General features: G+C 42.8%; 1 protein-coding gene across 14 annotated transcripts in view; it reads left to right on the forward strand.

Annotated features, from left to right (window-relative positions):
* The first annotated feature begins 14,534 nt into the window (after positions 1-14,534).
* THOC2 (THO complex subunit 2) overlaps positions 14,535-15,004 on the forward strand; it is a 114,032-nt gene continuing 113,562 nt past the window's right edge. For all 14 annotated transcript variants that reach the window (XM_073879187.1, XM_073879186.1, XM_073879188.1 and 11 more), the window contains exon 1: positions 14,535-14,624. In XM_073879187.1, the coding sequence (XP_073735288.1) occupies positions 14,554-14,624 (71 nt within the window). In that variant the 5' untranslated portion in view covers positions 14,535-14,553. The remainder of the gene's footprint in view (positions 14,625-15,004) is intronic.

Raw genomic sequence — 15,004 nt, forward strand, 5'->3', positions numbered from 1 at the left:
TTCTCAAGGAATCCATGCATGAGTTTCCTCTGTCTGCTCTAACAAAGCTCCGTGAATGTAGTGGCTTAAAGCAACACAAGCTTATCATCTTACGGTTCTGGATGTGAGAAGTCTGAAATGGGTTTTGCTAGGCTAAAATCACAGTGTTGGTAGGGTTGCCTTCCTTCTCTGAGCTCTAAAGGAATAGTGGTTTCCTTGCCAGAAGGTGCCTGCATTCCTTGACTGGTGGTCCCCTTCCATCTTCACAGCCAGTCACATCACTGGGACTTCGGCTTTTTCTCATCACATCTCTGACTTTCTGGTCCTCCATCTGCTACATTGAAGGATCTTTGTGATGACATTGGGCCCACCTGGATAATCCGTTATACACTCCCTCTTCTTCTTCTTCTTCTTTTTTTGCTTCGCAGTTTTATTTAAATTTTAGTTACTTAACATATAGTGTAATATTGGTTTCAGGAATAGAATTTAATGATTCGTCACTTATGTATAACACCCAGTGCTTACGCTCCCTCTTCTAAGGTCAACTGATTAGTAAGCGTAATTCTATCTGCAACCTTAATTCTTTGCCGTGTAACCCAACAGATGCACAGGTTCTGGGGATTAGGATGTGATTGAGGGGACCATGATTTGCCTACCATGACCCATTTTTGTTTCATTGGCCAAAATTCTAGCTGGAAGGAGGCTTGAGAGTGGGAGTTGGATTAGCTGAACAACAGCGTCTGCCATATCTTGCTAGCACTTCTTGAAGTTTGTAATTACATATTTCTTGTGTGATTTTTTCCCCCAGTAGACCCTATATTCCACGAGAGCAAGAACCATGTCTGTTTTGCTCACCATTGTATTTTCAGCATATAACATGGTACCTGACATATAAGAGCAGCTCAGTAAATTTTTAGTGCATAAAGGAATGCATGAACAAGTACAGAGACACAAACACATGCACACATATGGAAAAGCATACTGTAGCATTTTCTGGGTCATAGCCAAGAAACGGAAGCAATCTAACTGTTCATCTATAGGAAACTGGTTATATAAATCATTGATTTTTGAAAAGTAAACCCCTGGTACATGTCTACAAAAGAATATTCAGCTTTTGTAAACAATGAGACCGATCTTAAGTGTAGGGACATGAAAGGATGTTCATTATTTATCACTAAGGGAAAATGCAAGTTGCAGAACAGCACGTATTGTATGACCCTATTTGTGTGATAGAGAATCAAATGAAGCTTATTGCCCTCGGGAAGGAAGAACACAAAGAACCAGAAAGAACAAAGAGTCAAATTCTTGGCCTTGGATTGTTCTGGGAACCCACACCAAGTATATTCCTGTCTCATGGTCTTTGCACTGATTGTTCCTTCTGTCTCCATTACTCCTTCCTCACATATTAACATATTGATATTAATTAACAATGTTAACAGCTTGCTCTCCTCTTTCATTAAGTCTCTGTCCAATGTCATCTTCTTATAGAGGGCCTGACTTGACCACCCTGTCTTAAACAGCATGCCCTATCACTCTCCATTCCCATGATCCACTTTATTTTATATGACATTATATATCTATTTGCTTATTTTTTTAAGTTTATTTAAGTAATCTCTTCCCTCCCCCCGACGTGGGGCTCGAACTCACAACCCCCAGATCAAGAGCCACATGCTCTACTGACTGAGGCAGCCAGGCACCCCTTGTTTAATTGTTTGTTATATCGCTTCTCCACTCGAACGTAAGTGCCATGGGGCCAGGGATCTAGGTGATTCTGATGCAGGTTGCTGGAGTATCTCAGTTTAGGAATCACTTCTAACTCTTAGGACAGCAGTTCTCAAAGTGTGGTCTGCAGACCAGCAACATCAGCATCACCTGGGGACTTGTTAGAAGGGCACATTCTCGGGCGCCTGGGTGGCTCAGTCAGTTAAGCGACTGCCTTCGGCTCAGGTCATGATCCTGGAGTCCCGGGATCGGGTCCCGCATCGGGCTCCCTGCTCGGCGGGGAGTCTGCTTCTCCCTCTGACCCTCCCCCCTCTCATGTGCTCTCTCTCTCTCTCTCTCTCTCTCTCTCATTCTCAGTCTCTCAAAATAAATCAATAAATCTTTAAAAAAAAAAAAAAAAAAAAGAAGGGCACATTCTCAAGCCTCACCTACTGAGTCAAAACTCCTGGGAGTAGGGCCCAGCAGTCTGTTGTTAAGAAACCTTCCGGGTAGTTCTGATGCCCACTCAAGTCTGAGAACAACTGACTTTGCTTCTCTTTTTTAAGCAGCACTCCCTGGCTCTTTTCCCAGGGAGATTTTCCAGGTAGAAAGGGGTTAACTCTATTCCCTATCCTTTCCTCTGTGCTGCTCCTAAGAATGTTCTGAATAAGATAGAAATGTTGAAATTCTGTGTTTAGGGGCGCCTGGGTGGCTCAGTTGGTTAAGCGACTGCCTTCGGCTCAGGTCATGATCCTGGAGTCCCTGGATCGAGTCCCACATCGGGCTCCCTGCTCGGCAGGGAGTCTGCTTCTCCCTCTGACCCTCCCTCCTCTCATGTGCTCTCTCTCATTCTCTCTCTCTCTCAAATAAATAAATAAAATCTTTAGAAAAAAAAAGAAAGAAATTCTGTGTTTAATGTACCTTAATTTAATTTAAATTTTTCTTGAACTTTATCCTCTAGGGAAGGGGCTGACAGTCAGCATTTTTGGCTTTGCCGGCCAGAGTCGGACGCAACTACCCAACTCTGCCCTGGAGTGGGAAGGCAGCCAGAGACAATATGTAAATGAATGAGCATGGCTGTGTGCCAATAAAACTTCATATATGGACACTGAAATTTGAATTGTCAGCAATCTGGTGGCATAATGTGTACATAATATGTTATTTTGCGTTTCTCTGATTACATTCATTTGGCCTCTTCTGTGAAATGCTTGCCCATTTCTTTTGCCCCCTTTCCTATCTGCTAAAGGGAACTCATTCCAGTGCGCAGTTCCCTTGGGCATTCCTTTTGTATGGAGGGAGATGAAGCCTGATATGTGGACATACACAGTGAATCCTGAAAAGTGGCAAGTATCTTGGCTCATTGGAGGCATAGAAGGACAACACTGCCCTACCAGTGGCAAGGTTGTCTGGGAAAGAGATACGTAGATGGGCCCCTGGGGTTGGTTCCAAGTGTGCGTATCTTTGTCTCACATTAATATTCACCAAAGAGCATCCATTGCAGAGTAGATTCAAAACCAACCAGGTGGGTAAGCCAAACTTTCTCCTTGGCTACCATAGTACTTGTGCTGTGGGCCCCCGAATAGGTGGTTATGCAGGCAGGCGGGGAGGGAGGCAATGCATGGGCCTAGCAGCATGGGCTTCGCCTCTCCAAGGCTGGTTTAGCTACTGCCACCTGCTGAGTGCCCAAGAAGCCAACAGCAGAGACCAATGGTGAGTCCTTTATACAGTGCTGATGGCTAAAGGAACACTAGCCAGCTACCTTATGGTCTTAATTCCATTAGGCCCCTTCCACCTTGGAAGGGAGAGTGAGTTGTCTTTGATGGAATCGACACATACTTTGGATTTGGGTTTGTTTTGCCTGCCTGTACTGCCTCTGCCCAGTGCTACCGCCTCCTCATTTGCTTCACAGGTTTCACTCTCCAGTAAATGCTTTGCATCCTAACTCAGTTTCAGCTTTGGCTTCCTAAAGAATGCAATCTGCGACAACCTCTTTTCTAGGGGAAAATGAGACACTTGTAATGCGTGGTATGCACTGGATGACGATTACTCAAATTATCAGCTATGGTGGCTTGAAATGGAATACAAGTGGAGGGCAAAGCTTTGGGAAATCAAGAGGCTAGAGCACTTAGTCCCTATGGTGACAGTGATGATTGCAAAGGATGTGGCTAGGGCTGCTTCTGATGACCGTAGAGAGCTTATACAAAAAAGAGGACAAATGGAAAGCCTTGAATGCACAACACAGATCAGAGTGGAAAATCAAAGACCCTCACTGTCACCATTCAAGTAGTCTTTATTCTCCTGGAACTGTAGGATGGATATGCCTGACAGTCATGCCCAGGGACTGATCATAAACGTTGCAGAGTTGCAACACTGATTAAAGGTATGGCCTTGTTAGAGCTCTGAGGTTAACTGATGGGCTCTTCTGGGGGAAAGAATAGGACCCTAACACAATGAGTGGAAATATTTGGGCATAAACAGATGAAGCTGAGAAAAATTTAGCCTCCACATTTCCCTGAACCTTCCTTGCCAGGAGAAGGAGTCATATGTCCTTTCTCTAGTGGTACCAGCCTTCCTCTGCATAAAAACCTTTTGGTGACTTCCAGGGGGGTGCTTGCCTCACAGGAAATACTGATTCTCCTCAGGACTAACCCCCACAACAGTTCATTGTCTCCACTCCCATAAGAATCATTGGATTTCAGTATAGCCTATATGCCGTAATGCCCAAGGAGAAGGGAATGTGGAAGTGGATCTATGATGTGCAATCTGCTCAGTGCCTACCACTAACTCTACTCGTACAAAGACTGCAGTAGAGTTTCCTGGGTTGTGGGATTTTCAGCTTTAAAAATGTGACAGTCTCAGGAAAATTTGTACCGGTCAGTCACCCTATTGGGAGGTCATTCTTCACTAAAGCATTAAGAAATATATTAGGTGTTATACGCAACTAATGAATCATTGAACACAACATCAAAAATTAATGATGTACTATATGCTGGCTAATTGAATTTAATTAAAAAAAGAAATACATTGGTGAGAGGAGCACCAGTATGATTGAAAAGCTCTCTGGAATAGCCTCTGTAGGCCAGAGATGATAGTGAGAGATGCTTCATTGGAATTGGACACCCTGATTTCAAAAGGACTAATGGAGTCCTAAAGGGTAGAGTCTAGGGGATGGTGCTTAACTGTCAGAACTAATGTGGCTGCAACTGACATAAAGCACAAGGATAGAGTGTTTTGACCTCCATCTGTTGCAGGGGGTGATTGTTTATGGAATTTCCTAGGAATGAAATAGATGTGATATAGAGAAACAGAAAAATTCTAGGTCTGGGGGACAAAAATTTTGCAGACTCTTGAACTCTTACTCTGTTCCCAGATCTACTAAGCCAGTTCACAGGTCTGAGGTCCTTGATTTTTTTTTTTTTTGAGCTCCTTGATTAAGGGGGAGGCCAGATCTCTTTGAGAAAGGACCTTACTGCAATGCTATCACAGATGTATACTGCAAATCTTCCAAATGTTCCTCAGACTGAGACCTATGGTCATTTATTAGGAGGACATGACCAGGGTAAAGAAAATATCCAGAACCTTCTGAGGGTTATAAGATTCCAGCTCTGAATTGATGCTAATTATTGGGAGTGTGCCACTGTGGTTCATTTCCAGAGTGGGGACTTAGGGAGTCAGGTGATAAATTAGGTCTTGGTCTAAGTTCATTTCAGTGGGAACTTGGACCCATCTTGGCCAAATCACCACACATTATTTTTCTGACTCATGATCCATGGAGGGAGGGCTCTCATTATAGGAAAGGTCAAGTAGTATCCCCTGGAACTGTACCCATCTCCCCTTTCACCTCTATTGCCAATAAAGTAAACCAAAGCAACACCAAGTTCCTGGGGCAACTGAAGAGATAAGAGCCACCACCAAAGACTTGAACAATGAAATCGTGAAGACTCCAACCACATGCCCGTATATAACTTGCCTATTCAGCCTGTGGGTAAAGGCATATAAGTTTTGGAGAATGCTTTTGAATTATTGTTCATTTAATCAGGTTGTGACACCAATTACAACTGTGTTTCTTAATGTGATATCTTTATTGGAGTAAATCAACCCAGCCTCTGGTACCTATTGACCTAGCAACGATCATCAGCAGAGATAATCAGAAATAGTTTGCACTTGCTCTCTTACCTCAGGGCTATCTCAAACTATGCTGTTTTCTGTGATAATCTAGTCCAGAAGGAACTTGTCTTTTTATTCCACAGGCATAATGCTGGTCCATGACATTGATGGCATTATGCTAATGACTCTGAGGAGCGGGAAGAATCAAGTATTCTAGATGCCTCATGACCAGAGGATGGGAGATAAGCCCTGTGAAAGTTCAGGAGCCTGCTACATGGATGACATTTCTAGGGATCCAGTAATCTGGGGAATGTCAGAATATCTCTTCTGAAGTAAGAGATAAGTTCTTTTTCCTTGTACTGCCAACCACAAAGAAAGAAACCAATACTTGGTGGACCTCTCTGGATTTAGGAGGCAACATATACCATATTTGGGTATGCTGCTCTAACCCATTTACTGAGTAACCTGTAAGGCTGCCAGTTTTGAGTGGGATCTGAAGCAAGAAAAGCATCAGCAATAAATCTGAGTCTGTGGTACATGTTCAATGAAGCCTCAATAGAAGCCTCATAGCACAGACTCTTAGGGTGTTGCAGTAAGGCCAGACTTTCCTTAATTGACAATTATTTTCCATTTGAAAGGCAATGCCTCTATTGCTTCCAGGTTCTGATAGTGACTGCATGAGACATCAGAGACTATGTGACTTGAACGGGCCATTAGGAAATGGGTATTATCTAATCCACTCAATCATCAAATGGCCATGTGCAGCAGCATTCTATTGTTAAATGGAAACTGTGAATGAAATCACATCTGAGAAAATTGGGAAAGTAAAAGTGAAGTGAATGAGGAGCTAGCTCAGACTCACATGGTACTTGCTCCTACTATATCACTGCCTCTCCATCAGCCCTTACATATGGCCTCAAGGACAGTTCTCTATAATCATTGAACAGAGCAAGAGAATGTAGGCCTATGGCTTTATAGATGGGTTTGCATGGTAGGCTGGCACCTGACAGAAGTAGGTCACAGGTGGCTGACAGCTCCACTCAGGGATGGCCCCTAAAGACAGAGGTAAAGGAAAATCCTGCCAAGTAGTACATCTAATTGTCTACTTTGGTGGAAGGAGAAATGGCCTAATATACTGATGTAGACTGATTCAAGGGCAGAGGCTAACATGTTGGCTGGATGGTGAAGAATGTGGAAGGAACAAGATAGGAATTTGGTGATAAGGAGGCCTAGGAAAAAGATATATGCATAGGCCTCTTAGAATGGGCCAGAAGTGTGAAGGTTATTTGTGTTCCATATAATTGCATCTAGAGGACATCCACTGCGGAAGATGCTGTCGGTAATCAGGTGGATAATATAACTTATTTTGTTGATGTTAGCCTCTTTAGCTACTCTAGTGCTTGCTCAGTAGACCCATATACAAAATGGCTGTGGCAGCTGGGATGGGGTGTATGTATGGGATCTTTTCTCACTGAAGCTGATTTGTCTATTACCACTTTGAATTGGCAATCTGCTTATCAGCAGAGACCAAATGCTGAGGCACCAATATGCACCATTCCTTGGGGGCGACCAGGTAGTCATCTGGTGGCAGATTGGTTATACTGAACCCCCTTCCATCACGGAGGAGGCACTGACTGTCTTCACAGGAATAGATACATATTCTGAATACGGATTTGCTTTTCATGCCTGCAAAGCTTCTGCCAGCACCACCATGTGGACTCACAGAATGCCTGATTCATCACCATGGTATTCCACCCAACATTGCTTCCAACAAAGGAACTCAGTTTAGTGTGAAGGAAGTGTGGCAATGGGCTTGTCCCCATGGAATTCATTGGTCTTATCACATGTCTCATCACCCAGAAACAACTGGCTCGATAGAATGATGACATTTCCTGCCAAAGGCTCAGTTATGGCACCATAACCTGCAAGTTTGGGGTACTGTCCTACAGAACCTAGTATATACTTTAAACCGGGGCCAATATATCATATCATCTCCCTTGTAGCCAGAATGTATGGGTCCAGGATTCCAGAGGTAGAGGTGGGATTGACCCCTCTTCCTGAAGAAATATTTGCTTCCCATCCCTACATCTTGGACTCAGTGGGTTAAGAGGTTCTAATGCCCAAGGGAGAAATGCTTCCACCAGGGAACATGTCAGGATTCTGATGTTTTGGAAACTGACACTGCCCTCTGGCCATTTTGTGTTCTTCATGCTGTTTAACTAATAGGCAGACAAGGCGTCACTGTACAGACCAGGGTGGTCTATTCTGATTACCAAAGGCGGATTAGGTTACTCCTATGCAATGGAGGCAAGGAGAACTATCTCTAGAACCCAGGGGCTTCACTGGGGTGCCTCTTCTCACTCCCTTGTTCAATAGTACTGGTCAATGAAAACTGGTAACCCAGTCAAGGTAAGATTATAAGGATTCAGATCCCCTGTGGGGATGAAGGTTTATGTCACTCCACCAGGGAACGTATCGTGTCCTACTGAGAAGAGGGCAAGGGAAGCATGGAGTGGGTGGAAGAAAAATTGAAGCTATGATTATCAACTTAGGGCCTGCTTCTAGTTACAGAAGCAGGGACTATAGCAACTATGTTTTTTTTTAATTTTTAAAAAGATTTTATTTATTTATTTACTTGAGAGAGAGAGAGCGCGCGCATGCAGGGGGAAGGGCAGAGGAAGAGGGAGAGAGAGATTCTCAAGCAGGTTCCACTCCCAGCATGGAGCCCTATGCAGGGCTTAATCCCATAACCCTGAGATCATGATCTGAGCCGAAATCAAGAGTCAGATACCTAACTGACTGAGCCATCCAGGCGCCCCTATGGCAACTATGTTTTATGCTTAGAGCTGCCTTTCCCTTCTACTTTGTATGAAAAGCACTGTTGGTGGTTAATATTTCAGATTTCATGTGAGCATATGAATGAATTGACATCCCCCTGCAATGATACAGTAGCTGGTGGGTATTTACATTTTATCTGAGGTCATGGGGATTTCATCTGGATGAGGGACAAGAGTGGTGTGGAGGGGCAAAAGGAATGGTCAGTGCTGGGAATTCTCTGTTTTCCCTTTCAAGGTTGGCTTTACATCCTTCTCCACCCAGCTCTTTTCCCTGACTCACATTAACTGCATTTGGCCCCCCTGCATTATGGCTCTCAGTAGCCATCAGCCAATGGGAGGTATCAGCAACAGGAGATCAGATGGTGGAAGGAGAGAAAGGTCAGGAAATTTATTTCCTACATTCCCTCCCTGCAGGGATGTGAGTTGGCGGTGATTCTTCTATAGAAGGCCACAGTTCCTGTTGAATGTTCCTTTCCTTACTATTTTATTTTATTTTTCCTTATTGCCTTAGTTTTTGGTAACCATTCCCTCTCCTTGCCCCTTTAGGCTTACAGGTACTAACATCTTCCAGTGTTGCTAGCCCTGAGGTGCTTCACCATCCATTGTTGATTTCCCTTAATCCTGCCCACCCACATCCTTGTGCATGGTTCCTTCATTAAACTGTCTTTAGGGGTCCCTTGCTGGCTCAGTCCATGGAGCATGTGACTCTTGATCTCCGGGTTGTAAGTTTGACTCCCACATTGGGGGTAAAGATTACTTAAAAATAAAATCTTGGGGCACCTGGGTGGCTCAGTCATTAAGCGTCTGCCTGTGGCTCAGGTCATGATCCCAGGGTCGTGGGATCGAGCCCCACATCAGGCTCCCTGCTCAGCGGGAAGCCTGCTTCTCCCTCTCCCACTCCCCCTGCTCGTGTTTCCTCTCTCGCTGTGTCTCTCTCTGTCAAAGGAATAAATAAAATCTAAAAAATAAAATAAAATCTTAAAAAAACCTGTCTTTATCCATTTTTAGTATGTCATGTTTCCTGTCATGAACCCAACTGATACAATTCCTAATATTTGTTTATATATACACCTTCTCCCATTTTTGTAATCAGTCTTTCCAGAGAGGTTTATCAGTCTTTTTTTTTTAAAGATTTTATTTATTTATTTGAGAGAGAGAGAATGAGAGATAGAGAGCACGAGAGGGAAGAGGGTCAGAGGGAGAAGCAGACTCCCCGCTGAGCAGGGAGCCCGATGCGGGACTCGATCCCGGGACTCCAGGATCATGACCTGGGCCGAAGGCAGTCGCCTAACCAACTGAGCCACCCAGGCGCCCCAGGTTTATCAGTCTTATTAGACTTTTCAACCAACCAGTTTTGGGTTTTATTGATCTTTTGTATTAGACATTTTCTTTTTTTATTAATATTTGTTATTTTGAAATGTCCTTATTTCTGCTTTCTCATTTACTCTGTTATTGTTTTTGTAGCTTCTTAAATCAGATGCTTAGGTTTTTAATTTCCAGCCTTGCTTCTTTTTTTTTTAATATTTTATTTATTTATTTGACAGAGAGAGAGAGTGTGAGCATAAGCAAGGGGAACACAGGCAGAGGGAGAGGGAGCGGGAGATGCAGGTTCCCCACTGAGCAGGGAGAGCCCGATGCGGGGCTCGATCCCAGGACTCTGGGATCATAACCTGAGCCGAAGGCCGATGCTTAACGGACTGAGCCACCCAGGTGCCCCAGCCTTACTTCTTTAATCATACAAAGGTTTCACAACATAAATTTCTTTCTAAATACCACTTGGGCTGCAACCCATAATTTTCAAATTAGTTTTCTTTTCTCTTAAGTAGGCTCTATGCCCAAAGTGGGGCTTGAGCTCACAACCCTAAGATCAAGAGTCACTTCCTCTACCGACTGACACAGCCATGTACCCCTATTAGTTTTGACATGTAATATTTTCATTATTGTTCTGTTCTAAGTATTTTCTAATTTTTAGTATGATTTTTTTCTCTTTGACGCCTGATTTCAAAGTATGTTTTAAAATTTCCAAACATAGATGTTTTCTTTATCTTCTTGTTACCGATTTCCACTTTAATTGCAGTGTGGTCAGAAAATGTGAACTGTTTGAGACTGAGTCTTTGAAATTTGTTGACATTTTTTTTTAACCTAGCATATGATTAACTTTCATGAATGTTTCATGTGTTGGACCACTACTAGATGACATATTGCTTTTGTATGAATTAGGAAAATGTGTTCTTTCTTCCAGATGGATGTAGCACCACACCTGAGCATGTGGTTTGGCAAATGGAGCATGAGATGGATTTTGACCCCGACTTGTCCCCTTGGCTAGGTACTTTTGATCAGTGAACAATCTGTATGTGGTGACTTGTTCATGTGTTCTTGTAAAGAATGTTTATTTTCCAGTTGCTAGGTACGGTGTTCTTTGTATATCTACTAGAACAAGCTTGTTCATTTGATGTTCAAATTTTCTACATCTTTACTGATTTTTTGTCTGCTTCATCTATGAATTTATGAGAGAGAGATGAACTAAAAACTCACTGTGGTGGTGGATTTGTCTATTTCTCCTTATATCTCTGTTAATTTTTGTTTCACATAGTCAAAGCAGTTGAATACATTCAAGGTTAGTATTATTACATTTTTCTGTTGAATTGAAATTTTTATCAGTATACTGTAAACTTCTTTATTTTTTAAAAATTATTTTTAAAATATTTTATTTTTAAGTAATGTCTACACTCAGCATGGGGCTTGAACCTATAACCCCAAGATCAAGAGTTCCATGCTCTACCAACTGAGCCAGCCAGGCACCTTTTATAACCTTCTTTAAATCTAGTAATTATTTTTCCCTTGAAGTCTGTTTTGTGTGATATTAATCTAGCTATAACAGCTTATATTTTATTGATCATACTATTTGCCTATGTATTTTTTCCATCATTTTTACTTTCAGACTTACTGTGTATGTGTGTTTTGGGGGTATCTCTTAAAAATAGCTAGACTTCTTTAAATCCAGACTGATAATCTTTACTTTTAACTGGAGCATTTGGTTCATTTACATTTTATGCAATTATTGATATATTTAAGTTTAAATCTACCATCTTCCTCTATTCTCTTTGTCCCACTTTTCCAAAAAGTTTTTCCTCCTTTCTTGCCTTTTTTGGATTGGTGGTTGATTTTTTTCTCTTTCTCTCTTTTAATTTTCCCCCTTTTGGTAGTTTGGAAGAGATATAATATCCTTTTATGTTAGTGGTTATCCTAGAAATTTTAATATGTATATTCAACATAATTAAGTCTTTAGTTAATAGAAATCCATTACCAATACTCAGCATTCTAGGGCACAATTCCACAAAGGGTACAGTTTTTGCATTCATTCTTCGATTATTTTATTTATTTTGTCTTGTTTTGCTTGACCTTACAGTGACCTGAAATTAAACTATCACTCTGTGCATCAGACTGTCAACATTGAAACTACCCAATCCCTGGCCTTCACCACAGATCTCAGTCCCTGCCTAGTCCATTGGTACCCTGGAGCCAGTGAGATCACCAGGGAACAGTACTCTCAGCTGCTGAGATAATACCAGACTCTGATAGCAAAGGACAGGCAAGCCAACAGCAAAGATGCAAAAGATGTGATAGCTTTGCAATCTTATAGAGCGAAAAGCCAATTAGCTCCGAGGAATTCCTAAAGGAGTCATCATAACATGTAAAAATAGTTCTGCAGGCTCTGGGAGAAGGGAAAATCAAAGCTTCAAAGGGCATCACTGCAGTCAGGTCATACCACATTTGTAGCATACTGAGTAGTATGCATACTGCACACAGTTCAGTGTTTGGAAGGAGAAATCACTCTGATAAAGTGGCAAGGTAAACCACAATACACCAGAATATTGTCAGTGGCTCTCAACAGGGGGTTATTTTGCACTTCAGGGGACATTTTGCAATGTCTGGAGAGACTGTTGTAACCACTGGTGTGTGTGTGGGGGGGTTCTACAATACACAGGATCCTCCCTGTCCTCTACAAAGAATTATCTGGACTCAAATGTGGATAGTGCCCACTGCTATCGGTTATACAGTGAAGTATAGATAAGCAGCAGGATAGTGTTTCTTGTATCACAGAAGCCATCCTATAATAATGATTTCACATTTCTTTAAGGGAGGATGATGGTACAGCAAGGATTCACTATACCTTTTTGTTGACACTTGAAAAGTCCATAATAATGAAAAATGAAAAGATCAGCGGGCACTCATTTCTCTGAACCTCCTTGAAATGGCAAAGGGTTTTTATGAGCAGATGTCACTGAAACTAAACGGTGTGTATTTTCTAATTAGTGGCTTTAGGATTTCAAAATCAGACGGGACATTAGGAGACTAGATATAGCTCATGAAAAACAATCATGAACAATGTGGTATTTCCCCAGAGCTTATTATGAATACAGCCTATCCCTCCAACAGCTTTTCAATGCAAATGAACCTGGTGCATTTGGTGAAAATTGCCAAATTTAGAATATACTAGTTCTAAAGTTCATACCTTAATATATGTGTGGTAGGATTTCTTTCTTTGGTTTACCTCTATTTTCTAAAATTTTTGCCAAACACTTATTTTTTAAAACTTTTTTTGTTTTGAAAAGTTGCACAAACAGAACAGAGAATCCTTGTGTGTCCTTCACTTAGACTCCTAAAATGTTAATATTTTACATTTGCTTAATCATCCAAGGGTTTTCTTCTGAGATATTTCAGAGTAAGTTGCAACATAATGTCCCATTATCTCTGAATACTCCAGCGAGTATTTTCTTAAACAAGGACTTTCATGTTAACCATAGCACAAGTATAAAAATCAAGAAATTTACATTGATATAGTATTATTAATCTATAGATATTCAAATTTTGTCAGTTGTCCCAGTAATACCCTTTTTAGCAAAAGAAAAATGTTCTTTTTCTGGCTGGGGATCAGTTGTCATGTCTGTTTCTTTTAATCTGGAGGATTAGTGACTTTGATGATTTTGAAGAGTGCAAGCCAGTAATTTTGTAGACTGTCCCTCTATGGGTTTGTTTGATATTGCCTTATGATTAAATTCAGGTTATGCGAATTATGGCGTCATGAATACTACAAAATTGGTTGGTTTTTCTTAGCACCTTATCAGGAGGCACAGAATGCCCATTTCTGGGCGTGCTGATTTTCATCACAATTAGGACGGTATCTGCCATGTTTTCCCACCGTAGCTTTTATTTCGCCTTTGAAATCGTAGTATCTTGTCGAGAAATACTTTGAGACTGTAATGTAAACAAGTTGTTTCTTATGGTAATTGCGCCCCCTAGTTTTGTTTAAGGTTACAGAGGCAGAGGCTGATTACCGTAGGGTGTCAGCACTGGTGGCGCAAGTGTTCCCAGGGGTCAATTTCTGCTCGCATCCCTTGTATTAGCATGTCTAGCACATAGTAAATGGCTGCTTCTTTCCTGATTAATTTCTTTTATCTCAGCAGTTAGTAGGGTGTATTGTAATTGATCTGCTTATGTTTGTCTTTCCCACAGACTGTGAGCTCGTTGAGGGTAGGCGCAATGGCTTATTGCTTCTCTGTCCCCAGTGTCTAGCACATACTAGGGGCTTGAAAAATACATGTTTGAATTAGTGGCCTGGAGTAGATACTACGGAAGAAGATAAGGGCTATGAGTCGGCCTGGGGATGGCATTTTTCCTGTTCTAAAGGGAAGCTAGGGCAAGGGTTGTAGAGGGCGCGGTCGGCGCAGTCACTCTGCAAAGGAACCCATGGGTCTCAGCCACCTAGTTACAGGCAAGGCCTCGGGTTTCCGCGGGTGGGGAGGAAAGTGGGGCGGGAAATCGAAAACCGAACTCGCAGCTCCCGGCATTCCCCGTGGGCGGTGCTCCCCTTTGACCCCTCGCTCGCGTGCTACACATCCGGGCCTCTGCTACTAGTGAGGGGAAGATGGCGGCCGCAACTGTGGTGGTTCCCGTAGAGTGGATAAAGAACTGGGAGAAATCAGGGAGAGGCGAATTGTGAGTGTCCGGGCTGGAGGCGGGCGCACGGCCGGGCCGGGCCCGGGCGTCAGCCGTGCTCTCCCATGTGGGGAAAGGTTGTGGGGGGAAGATGTGCCCCCTCCCCCATCCGGGCGGCGGGTGTGGAGGGTTGGCTAGGAGTTTCGAACTCGGGGAGGAGAGGTGCCGGTAACCGTCGCCGACCTCCTTCCTTCTCTGGCCTCTCTGAAATCCCCGTTGCCCGCCGTAGGCTGTGTTCCTTTAGTCTCTTAGCAGAACTCCCGTTTCGCCCCTGCGGGTCCCCGCGCTCCCGCTCCGTCTCTTTTTGTCCCCCTCTTTGCTTGAGCTCACTTGGCTCCTTTCTTTTTGCGGGGCCGCGCCGGGGGGTTTCGGACTTTCCA

This window comes from Callorhinus ursinus, unplaced genomic scaffold (genome assembly GCF_003265705.2).
Source record: "Callorhinus ursinus isolate GAN/ISIS: 27379988/994484 unplaced genomic scaffold, GSC_fseal_2.0 scaffold33, whole genome shotgun sequence".
In the NCBI taxonomy this organism is placed as follows: Eukaryota; Metazoa; Chordata; class Mammalia; order Carnivora; family Otariidae; genus Callorhinus; species Callorhinus ursinus.